This window comes from Balaenoptera borealis, assembly GCF_965194805.1.
Source record: "Balaenoptera borealis genome assembly, chromosome: 2".
Classification (NCBI taxonomy): Eukaryota; Metazoa; Chordata; class Mammalia; order Artiodactyla; family Balaenopteridae; genus Balaenoptera; species Balaenoptera borealis.
The window spans coordinates 14,190,934-14,203,244 of NC_138867.1; the positions used below are offsets into that span (position 1 = coordinate 14,190,934).

Sequence of the window (12,311 nt, forward strand, 5' to 3'; positions counted from 1 at the left end):
CATTAACGTAGATCAAAGGTCAGCAAACTATAGCCCTTGTGCCCTTTAGATAATCACCATTAACATAGATCAAAGGTCAGCTGGGCCAAATCAGCTGATCTGTTTTTACAGGACAAATTTTATGGAAAAATAGCCACGACTGCTTGTTTACATATTGTTTATGGCAGCTTTTGCACTAAAACAGCAGGGTTGAGTAATTGCAGCAGAGACAGAACCCATATGGCCTGCAGTGCCTCAGCTATTTCTTATCTGGCCTTTTACAGATAGTTTGCCCACCCCGGGTGTAAATCTTGGAGGATTAGCCCTTTTCTGGAATGGGTGAAACAGGCATGTGCTTCCACTTCCGGTGATGGATTCAGCAGGGGTCGGCCCAGGAAGGATGTCAGTGGCATGAGTGTCACCTCCCTTGCCTCCTTCCCGGGGCTCCGCTCCGGCCATCCTTAACCCTTTGCTCTATGTCCTTTGCCAGACTCCGACCTGAGCATGCGCACACTGAGCACGCCCAGCCCAGCCCTGATATGTCCACCCAACCTGCCGGGATTTCAGAATGGAAGGGGCTCGTCCACCTCCTCGTCCTCCATCACCGGGGAGACGGTGGCCATGGTCCACTCCCCGCCCCCGACCCGCCTCACCCACCCGCTCATCCGGCTCGCCTCCCGGCCCCAGAAGGAGCAGGCCAGCATCGAACGGCTCCCGGACCACGCCATGGTGCAGATCTTCTCCTTCCTGCCCACCAACCAGCTGTGCCGCTGCGCCCGCGTGTGCCGCCGCTGGTACAACCTGGCCTGGGACCCGCGCCTCTGGAGGACTATCCGCCTGACGGGCGAGACCATCAACGTGGACCGCGCCCTCAAGGTGCTGACCCGCAGGCTCTGTCAGGACACACCCAACGTCTGTCTCATGCTGGAAACCGTAAGTGTCAGTGGCTGCAGGCGGCTCACGGACCGAGGTCTTTACACCATTGCCCAGTGCTGCCCGGAGCTCCGGCGGCTGGAAGTCTCGGGCTGCTACAATATCTCCAACGAGGCAGTCTTCGATGTGGTGTCCCTCTGTCCCAATCTGGAGCACCTGGATGTGTCAGGTATGTGGCCACTGACCTGCCATCGGCAGGCCCTTCCCAGTGCACCATCCCGAACCCGTAAAGGACACTGCCACCTGGGACGGGTCCCCCTTGTGATAGCCAGGGGTCAGGAGGCTGACTCCTCTTCTTCCTGAAAAACTGTCTTTACGGAATCATGACCCTGGGGGCCAGAGGTATGCCTTTCATCAAATGATGTCAACTTCTTAGAGGAACTAGAGGCACCTTTTGTCCGGCAGTTCAAGTTGGGGTGACATTTAAGTGTGTCTTTCCTCCCCATCCTTCTCAAAGTAATTTCAGAGCAACCGTAGATAATGGGAACTAAATATCTAATCACAGATAAATAGGAACCCACTCTCTAACTCAAACGGAGGTAGTTTAGAAACTGCCCTGACGTCCACTGGTTACTGTTTCATGGAGCCTGAGAGCTGTGTGTAAGCTGATTCTGTGTTGTGGCCTGTGATTGTGATTGTTCACCATTTTGCAGACATTGGGGAAAATCCATCACGGCCAAGCATCTCTTCATATTTCCCCCCTACTCTCCTCGCCCTTGGGTTGATTTTGCATCTTTTCTCAAGCACAGTTCTCAATTAGTAGTGCAAGGTTAGGGCCCACCAGGGAGAGCCTTTTTAGTTCCTTTTAAAAATGAAGGAAATCCCAGCATGGCTGCTTTGCTTGAAGCCCTCTCTCAGGCAGGAAGAATTAAAACCCAGACTCATACTTAGGCGCCAGACGTGGATCCAGCCGGACTGACAGCCTTTCTTTATCTCATTCACTGCTCCGTCAGAAGACGAACATTCGAGAGGCTGAAATGTGTAAGATGCATCAGGGAGTTAAAGAAATGAACAGCGTGAGCTACAACCTCAGGGATTGTTGGGGAAGAGGGTCAAGAAGTAAAAACCACTGTGACGGGTGAATAAACAGAATTGGGGATTTACAAGCATCTGAGGTAAATGATACCCTCCAGCGAAAGCTGAGGTAAAAGTCTCCTCTCTGAGCTCGCTCTCTCTTTTGAAAACCGACATCTGAAAATATTTCAGATGACAGTCAATTATTTCTCGCAGATTCTTTCCCTTGCTGGAAAGCAGCTCTTTGCCCCCCCTCCTTCAGCTGGCTCCAGGACAAAGCCGTAGAAACCTTATGTTCAGTTCGTCATGAGCAGCTGTTGGCATAAAGAAGCAGGAAACGAAAAGGTTTTCTTACATTTTCCCCCCAAGGAATTCTGGAAAAAGAAAGCATTGTGATGTTGTAGAAACCAGTTTCAAAACTCTGTGATTTGGGACAATTCACAGCTTTCTCTAGATGTGTTTCCTCTTCGTTTAAAAAAAAAAAAAAAAGGGACGGGGGGGCTAAGGGATTGGATTCTTTAAAAGGCTAAGATTGTGAAGCTTGTGGGCCTCTTTTATAAACACCTCATTTTCTCAGATTAGAAAATGACTCATTTTTGGAATCCTCATCTTTGTTAAAGGGGCACCCCATGCACCCTCAGTACAGGCTGCAAGTAATTGTGTTCTGTCCTTGGAGTCCGTTTGAAATGCAGAAATGCAGAAACTACTTTGGCTATTTGAGAATGGAAATTTCTGGGCTTCTAGCCTGAGTGTATGGATCCTGCTTGGTCCCTTTGCTAACCATTATGTAAGCCTTGATGCCCTTCGTCATTATCAACCTGCCCCATTGCAGAACCTAAAATATTTGTGTATCTTCCTCACATGTCTTCCGATGACACGCTGTGATCTGGGTATATAAAGACTGTGTACACGGGGGAAGCTCTAACTCACCGAGAGCACATAATTGTAGATATTGGCAGGAGTGGTGATGGGTATTTTCATGTAGATGAACTTGAAGGACCCAACAAGCCATAGGGATGGATTTGTATCACCACCTATGAACAGTGCCCTCCGGTTCTGAGGGAATCTAGAAATTGTGATTTCACCTATGCCTTGTTCCCTTTGGTTCTCACAGCTGGCCTCTGACAGTGACCACCTTCTCAATGGCAATAAACTTGACTTTGGAAGACTCATCGCTGGTCTAGAGCCTAATTCCCCCAGAGGACGTGAGACTGCCCCTCCCATCCCTTGAAAGTTGTCTTTTCAAGTCATTGAAAGTTACTATAACTAGCTCTAGTGTTTTTTCATTATCACTTATTACCTTTTATTAAAGTTTAGTCAGGGTTCTCCAGAGAAATAGAACCAATAGTATATATATAAAGAGATTTATTAAGAGGAATTGGCTCACACAATTACGGCATCTGAGAAGTCCTACGGTCTGCCGTCTGCAAGCTGGAGACCCAGAAAGACCAGTGATGCAGTTGGTCTGAGTCTAAAAGTCTGAGAACCAGGGTTGCTGATGGTGTAAGTCTCAGTCCGAAGGCAGGAAAAGACCAACGTGTTAGCTCAAACATTCAGGCAGAGCGAGGGTTCTCCATCCTCCACCTTCTGTTCTATTCGGACCCTCAACAGATCGGATGGTGTCCATCTGCACTGAGGAGGGCAGACTGCTCGACTGAGTTCCCCGGTTCAAATGTTCATCTTAACCAGAAACACGCTCACAGGCACACCAGAAATAAGGCTTAGCCAAATATCTTGGCATTTCGTCACCTAGTCAAGTTGACACATAAAATTAAACATCACAATTAATAACATCATTAAACATCAATGGACTATATTAAGACTAACCAATTTTTAAAGTGTAAAATCTTGTGATTATTACAAGTGAAATGGCTTCAAAAGGGTCCCCTGTAATTGGAGATCTGGGAGTCCTCGTTACTACTCTTCCTAATCTTTTATATCAGACCAGTTGAATCCTGTCCCTGTGATTCTACTTCCCCAGAACCTTGAGTCCGTCCCTCTCCCCTACCTGCCAGCCTGGATGCATGCTTCCCCCATCATTGCCCCTACACCCATCTCAACCTCATCAACCCGCCCCCCACACGGCCAGCCTCCAAAGGGATGTCTTCAAACTGCAAGTCTAACCATCCATTTTCCTGCATAAAATCTCCAATTCCTCCTCATGACATACAGGAAAAAGTTCCTCAGCAGAGTATATATGGCCCTTCGTGAGCTGCCCTTTTCAAGTTCAAACCTCACGCCTTTCCTATGGAACCTCAGTGCTCCCTTCTGTAGAACCAGTTGCGTTTCCCAAACACATCATGTCTGTGCACACTGTGATGTGTGGGCACTCTCTGACCTGCGTGCCATTCCCTCCTCTGCCCCCTGCCTCTCCCCAGCAGCCCTCTTAACAGATTTCTCATTGCTGGACCCCCAGTGCAGCATCCCTTAAGTAAAGCCTTCCCTGCCTGATGCCCGATAAGCTGAAGGTTTCCTCCCAGGTGTCTACCTTTTGAGTATAAGCAGGTAGAGTGTTACTGGGTTTTGCAACTTTATACTTGTATATTCCCAGATTCCTTTCTCTCAATTCATTACGAGCTTTATGTGGGCAAAAAATGAGGCATATTTTATCTCTGCACTTTACGATATTATAATTAAGTGAACAGAGGGGTGTCAAAGCCCTAAACAGTCATCTTGACCTCTGAAGGGTTCAAACAAAGTTGTCATTGGTTAATACTCTGAGCAAGCATTTAGGAAGCTGTGTGCAGTAACTAAAACTTCCTCACCAGTAAAATTGAGTTCATCGGGAGGATTAAATGAGTTAATTCATGGTAAGTCCTCACATGTGTGTTCTGCTGAAAACCATGTAGTAAGCATTCAATAAATCATAACTGTTATCATCATTTTTGGATTGTCATAGTTATTAACATGCTTGCAAGGCAGTAGTTGGTCTTCAATGACAGTAGTTGGTCTTCATCTGGCCTTTTATATCCCAGAGAAGTAGATATTACCCCAATAATGAGAGGAAGTGGTAATGAAGAGCATATTTGTGGCTGAACCAAATCTGGAATTAATTGAAGATATCCCCAGATTTGTTCAACCCATACTGTTCACTCTCTGTTGTGTAATATCCCTACTCCTTACCCTGAATGTTAAGGCAGGCCCCCAAGATCTGATCCCAATGGACCATTCCCATCTTAGTTGCCATTAAATCCTATGTTCTAGCCTATCAACACTCCTCACTCCCCCTCTGCCTCTATGCTTTCTTGTCTCTCGAATTTACTCATACTATTACCTTATACTACCTGAGCTCTGTGTCTGTGTATTAAAATTGTTTTGCTCTTCCAAGAATCCCCATATAGGTATCACCACTCCCAAGACTTCTGATGCCCCAGTGTCTAAATATTCACTTCATGCAGACACATCTACTGTAAATCTCTCATGCAATTCATCAGTTGCATGCTATATATACCATCCCTGCTATATTAGAAACCTTGGATCAGGAAACTTTTCCCTAGTCTGACTGTACAAGTCCTATAATCTCACTGAATCTGAGATGCCTCATCTTTAAAAACTGAAGTTTAAATTGAATGATTTCTCAGGTTCTCTCCATGTCTGTTATGTATGAATGCATCCACTAGCCACAGATATTACCTACTGAGCCATGAACCAGTTTACTTTCTTTTCAACCCAAACTTAGCAAATCTGTAAGAATTAAGGCTAAAGCTTAAATTTTAAATTATTGATCTAAAATGATGCAAGCATATCAAAATAGTGTCTTTACCAAAACTGAGCTCAGCTAGCATTTCATTAAATTTGGGGCTTAGTTTCAAAAACCAAGCATATATTGATATTTCCCTGGACCAAATAGAGTATCCTCCCTGGAGTGCAGCAGATTTTACTAGATTTTTTTTTTTTTAATAGGAAACTGGAACTAAGAGTTTTAGGAACAAACGTTGTCCTATGATCTTGAAAAACGAAGTGCCTTCACAGGCATCACAGATGGGCAACCACTACTGTGAACATATAAATTCAGCATAAGCAGGATCCCAGTCAGTATAAAAAAGATATTCAAAATAAAGGAAGATTTCAAAGTTACAGTTGAAGGGTACCAACCACGTTCCACAAAACCACGGAGCCCACTGGAGTAGTGTGGGCAACCTTGACACAAGCTGCATCTTTGTTCTCCAGTGTTGGAGTATATGCTTTGCTCCTTCCTGAAATTCTTTGACTTGGTAGCACATGGCTTCTGAACCTCATTATTCCCATGACCTGAACTTTATAAGAGTTTCCTGGGCAGCCTGCCAGGAGTGGGAGGAAAAGTCCCCGTTAGCACTGTCACGTGGTTGTTTAGAAGCCTTGGAGATGACGTCATCAACCAAGGCACAGAGCTGCCAGGGTTGAGGCACCTGGCTTTAGAGCTGCCAGAGGGATTTGGGGAAAGCAAAGAGAAAATGAAAAGTATATATGCGGTCTATGTAGCAGAATGAACTATATGTATACATATACATTTATTTATATAATGTGGATCGGCTATGGATATTAATTATATTCATATACAAAAAATATACTGTACATATTTTAAAGAGTAATAGCCAATGAACTGAAATACACAATTAAATGAGGGTTTCATATGTCATTATATATTCATTATATATTATACATATAATATTCATTATATATAAAATATATAATAATTATATAATATATAGTATAAATATATGCATATAAAATACATATACACACAGACATTCTTAGGGGAAGGGAGGTTGGAAACAGTGTTTCGAGAGGCATCTAAAGATATCTTCCTCAGCACTAATTTCCTTATCTGTAAAATGGATGTTTTTAAGAATCAAGTGAGAAAATGTTTATAAAAGCACTTTGTAAACTTCATAATTCAACATAAATAAGAGGCATTATAATTAACTATAAAACAGACAATCAGTTTTTCAATGTAGATATACATCAGCTACGGTCAAAGTCCCGAGGACATTTAAATGTTGGAAGTTGGATTATCCCATCAGGTCTTCTTAGAAAAGACTGTACGCACTCTATAAATCATTCATTCATTCAACAGATACTCAGTGAGCACCAGCTATGAACCAGGTATGAGGGATACAGCGGTGAACAGTGCAGAGTCCCTTTTCTCAGGAGCTTACACTACAGAGTGAGGACAGCAAATACATAAGTGAATAAATAAATATATAGTGCCTCAAGGTGATAACAAGTGCTGAAAATAAATGGGGATACTAGTTCATACAGGGTGAAGAAGGAAGAATTGTCCAATAAAGGGACATTTGCTCAGAGACCTAAGAAAGTGGAGGTGGCCCATGGCGCTATCCAAGGAAACTCTGTCCAGTGCACACATGCTGAGGCAGGGGGGCACCTGAGCCATCTGGGAACCAGCAAGGAGGCCAGTAGGGTTGGAAGAGGGGGTAAGAGATAAGGGCACGGGGGTGCAGGTCCTTGGAGGCCCCTTTCGATTTTACACGTGGTGTGAGATGGGTGCCTTCTGAAGGCTTTGAGCATGATATAGTTGGAATTCTGTTTTCCAGAATCTCTCTGGCTGCTGTGAGGAGAATAGACCATGGAGGGTAAGGGCAGGGCAGGGAAACTGGTTGAGGGGCTAGAGGAATAACCCCGATGACACAATTGTTCTTCCTTGACCAAAGAGGGTTGAACTGAATCCCTAGACAGCCACCTTGTTAGACTAATAACTATTGATATATACATTTGCCATAGTTTTCAAAGTACGTCCGTATCCATTATCTCTCGTTGCATCCTCATTATACCCCGTGGAGGCACGCCAGCTACTCGTTCTCATTTCAGAGGAGAGTCTTGAGACTCAGGAAAGTTAAGCCTCCGGCCTCAGGCCATAAAAAGTAGATCTGAACTGGTTTGTGAGCCCCAAGCCAGTGTTCTCTTTCTGCCACACCCAGGTCATGGCCAACCCTTCTATCTCATATCTCACTTCTTTGGACCAGACCATTGTAGGGTGAGAACTAACCTTTACTGAGCTTCCCGAACTTTCCAGGGCCAGGGCAGGATATTTACACACATGGTCTCATTGCCTCTTCACAGCCACCTTGCAGGGAACGTGATCGTCCTTATTTTAAGACAAAGGAAGTACCGAGAAGGATTGATTTGCCCAACGTCAGGCAACTAGTGATGGATCTGGAATTGGAACCGTTATCTTTCTGATTCTAGAGCCCCAAAGCCTCTTAAACCCAAAGTCGTTAAATGAGGAACATGGAAAGCCCATTCTTGCATTCCTCCTCCGTAGGGGCTGGGAAGGGAAGGGGTAACCTCAGGACCTGAATCCAGAGAGGGGTAGGAATCCGTAAAGGAGTCCCCCAGCTGCGCCCACACCCCCCATTCTCGGAGGTCGCTCTGAGCGTGTGTTCTGTCTCTTCGTGTAGGCTGCTCCAAAGTGACCTGCATCAGCTTGACCCGGGAGGCCTCCATTAAACTGTCCCCCTTGCATGGCAAACAGATCTCCATCCGCTACCTGGACATGACGGACTGCTTCGTGCTGGAGGACGAAGGCCTGCACACCATCGCGGCGCACTGCACGCAGCTGACCCACCTGTACCTGCGCCGCTGCGTCCGTCTCACGGACGAGGGCCTCCGCTACCTGATGATCTACTGCGCCTCCATCAAGGAGCTGAGCGTCAGCGACTGCCGCTTCGTCAGCGACTTCGGCCTGCGAGAGATCGCCAAGCTGGAGTCCCGCCTGCGGTACCTCAGCATCGCCCACTGCGGCCGCGTGACCGACGTGGGCATCCGCTACGTGGCCAAGTACTGCGGCAAGCTGCGCTACCTCAACGCGAGGGGCTGCGAGGGCATTACGGACCACGGCGTGGAGTACCTCGCCAAGAACTGCGCGAAACTCAAGTCTCTGGACATCGGCAAATGCCCTCTGGTCTCCGACACGGGCCTGGAGTGCCTGGCCCTGAACTGCTTCAATCTCAAGCGGCTCAGCCTCAAGTCCTGCGAGAGCATCACGGGCCAGGGCTTGCAGATCGTGGCGGCCAACTGCTTCGACCTGCAGCTGCTGAACGTGCAGGACTGCGAGGTGTCCGTGGAGGCCCTGCGCTTCGTGAAACGCCACTGCAAGCGCTGCGTCATCGAGCACACCAACCCTGCCTTCTTCTGAAGGGACAGCTTCCAGCCGTCGCTGTTCTCATACAGACATGAACAAAACAAAATGTTTTTTCAAAGCAGCATATGTAAGCGCCGACACCCACCCGTAACAGCTCTTTCTTCCAGGAAGGTTCTTAGGAATCTGGCTTTTCTTTTTCCTAATTTCTCATGGGCAACAGAGGTCCAGGAAAGGAGGCTGGCGGGGGGGGGGGGGGGCGCACATTTCTATCGCAGCCAACGGTTTTGGGGGGGGTCAGGTCATTTGTAGGCAGTCTCTCGTCTCAGAAAGATGTACCTCAGAAAGTGGATTGCAGTGTCTTTAGGAACGCGCCTTTTTCTCTCTGTCTCCCTTTTCCTGGCCACAGCCCGAGGTCTACACCCTGGTGCCTCCTACCCCACTCCTCCCTCTCCTACACCAACAGCAAATTATCAGAATAATAATGCTCTCCAGACCACCTCCTCTCTCAACTGCTTGATTGGCCCAAAGCACATTTTTCAGCCCCACACCCAAGCAAATTCTTGTTAGATAAATGTCACAGCACCTGGTATATATGAAGCGCTTCTAAACCTTTTTAAAGAATCATTGGTGGCAGGCAGCATGGTGGAGGAAGAGACCTGCCTTGTTCCCCCACCCCCCAGCTCTGCCACTTACTAGCTGTGTGACCTTGGGTGAAGCACTTGACCTCTCTGGGCTTCGGCTTCCAGCACCGAATCAGAGGCCATCCTCTGATCTAATCGAGGATTAGCTTCATGCCCATTTTAGAGCTGAGGGAATAGAGACATCAGTAAACAGCTTCCTTGGCATAGAGCACAGGAGACCTCTGCTTCTTCCAAGGGTGTTGATTCTGTGGATACTTTCAGGAGACACGCCAACACCAGCGTCCTGTATGTCCTTCACTCCGGTCTGAGTATCACTCACAGCCTGTTTGTTTTGGTGAGCAAGTCTCTTGGTCATCTTCTCCTGCCCAGCTAGATGGGTGGTTTCTGTACACAGATGCTTTTGGCATCATTCCACTCCACACCATCGTATGGAGGCCATGGGTTTCCTAATCCCAGCAAAACCCACATCCCCCAGTCAGGGTGATCTTTCTGAGTGGTTTCAAGTAGGAGGAAAGACACTCATAATTTTTAATTAACAAGGGAGGCCCAAGAGAACACATGCCCTCGAGGGTTTTTCGAATCCCTCTCACTGCACACGTGGCATGCATGCACACATCTGCCCTGCAGCTGGGAGGAACAGACGCCTTGGTTCTTTGTCATTCAGATCACATTTCTACTTTTCTCATCTATTTGTTTCTTTGTGCATCCAGACTTCATCTCATGAAGCCTGTTGGGGTTAAGTCATAAGTGTTTAATCGTGCAGATTGCCACCTTGTGTGCCTTCCCCTGTGACTGTTTGCATGTCCTCTGTCAAAGACGCAGAGCAGACTTCCAGGTAGTTTAAATCCTCCCCACTCAAAAGTGCCACACAAATGGAAGAAGGAACACAATGATAAGACTTAGGTGCTGGTCCACCAACCAGACCCTTGGAATACAACGTTAAAGTCATTGCCAAGTACGCATTTTAAATGGTCCTATTTGGATAGACATCCATTTGCTATCCTCATTTGTGTGAAGTCAGGATGCCAGAAATTCCATTGCTTGTTTTCATGAAATTTAATTGCTTTTTGTTAATAAACCCATGACCTCTCTTAAATTATTCTTTGGCAACAGCCCTCCTCCGTCACTGTTCAAACAGTTCATCCATTTCTTTCTCAAAGGATCCACCACCCAAACCCAGAACCTCTGCGTCTCCAAGTCAAGCACGTGGAATGGGTTTCAGATCGAGCCTACACCCCGCTTGACAACTGCACTCCTGCGTGCCTTTGTCCTGTGTTGAGAAGCAGTAGGTAGGGTGAGGTGGCATCATATGAAATATGACCTCCTCTCCAATCAACACCGTCAGCAACTCAGAGGTGCACTCAAGGCTGTGTGCCATGGGGGCAAAGGAATTGTTTGGCTGGGGATAGTATCTAGTGATGGTCACAAGGTTTAGAACCGTGAAAGGGGTTGAAGGTAGCATTTCCCTGCTGTATGATTTGTGACCCTGTCTAAAGCTTCAGAATTTGAGAGTCACAAAGGATTGTGCCTAACCCCTGGCACTGGAATCTTCCAAGTGAGCTGGTTTAATTCTCCCGGAATGAGAGGAGAGATCCAAAATGGCTCCCAGAACCAGAGAAGGGGCATCCCATTCCAAATACCTTTATCACCACCACCTGACCACAGCACCTAACCCGTCTTCCCAACATGAGACAAAGCCGACTTTCACACCGATTGCCCAGCATGCACTTGTCTTTCCCAGTTTCTCCCTTTTCCCCAGTCTTCTCTTCACGCATTCTGCTTCCCCTGGTTGTAGGGACCTATGACCCAGGTTCCTGGGGAAACAGCTCAGCAGAGTTTTAGAGACGAAGCAAAAAGCCTCACTAGGAAATTGATCTGTTTTTGAACATTGCTTCCTTCCTGCCTCTGCAAAATTGAATGCTCGTTGTTGTTGTTGTTTTTTTAATTCTAATGTTCAAATCACTGCGTGCTGTATGACTCTAAAAAGCCTTAATTTACTACCACCAAGAAATAAAGCAATACGTTGGTAATTGGGTTAAGCCTCATTTAATACCCTGGCCAAAAGAGCCTGGTGTTCAGATGATGACAATCAAGAGTGAGGGAGACACTTGCCTCATGTCGAAGTAGAGAGCAGGTCGGGTCACTGCAGTTGTCCCTTTAAAGTTGCACCCATGGTTTTGTCATTCCCCTTAGTTCACTGTCTTTAGCTGAAAATTAGCAGGTAAGTGAAAAACCATTACCTTCACAGTTTAGGTCTTCAATTCCCTAACCCACCCTTTGGAGTCAGGTGTGTTTTGGAATTTATAATTTTTCACATTTTAGGAAGTTATCTATGGCGTATTTTGTAACACCCCTAGTAGAATCTTGGAGAGCACTCTTAATGAATGCGTTACTATTTCTACAGCAGTGGATATGCATAGTCAACTACATAAGATTATTAGAGGCTATAAATAGCCTTGTATCCGTTCAGGTCAGGTTTTGTCACCAAATTAAGTTGTGCAAGCATAATGAAGAAAGTTTCTATTTTAGCAGAGCTTTCTAGATTCCAGAATTACAGATAAGTAACTGTGGCCCTGAATATACTTCCCCTGGCACTGGTTACAAACATGGGAGAAATTTTCAAAATTATGTTGACCATTGGTTGTTACAAATTTTTTAAAAAG

General features: G+C 46.2%; 1 protein-coding gene across 3 annotated transcripts in view; it reads left to right on the plus strand.

The window, feature by feature from the left end:
- The window catches only part of FBXL7 (F-box and leucine rich repeat protein 7), a 419,994-nt gene extending 408,316 nt beyond the window's left edge, over positions 1-11,678 (plus strand). For all 3 annotated transcript variants that reach the window (XM_082380352.1, XM_082380354.1, XM_082380353.1), the window contains 2 exons: positions 470-1,081; positions 8,325-11,678. In XM_082380352.1, the coding sequence (XP_082236478.1) occupies positions 470-1,081; positions 8,325-9,061 (1,349 nt within the window). In that variant the 3' untranslated portion in view covers positions 9,062-11,678. The remainder of the gene's footprint in view (positions 1-469; positions 1,082-8,324) is intronic.
- Positions 11,679-12,311: the final 633 nt, after the last annotated feature.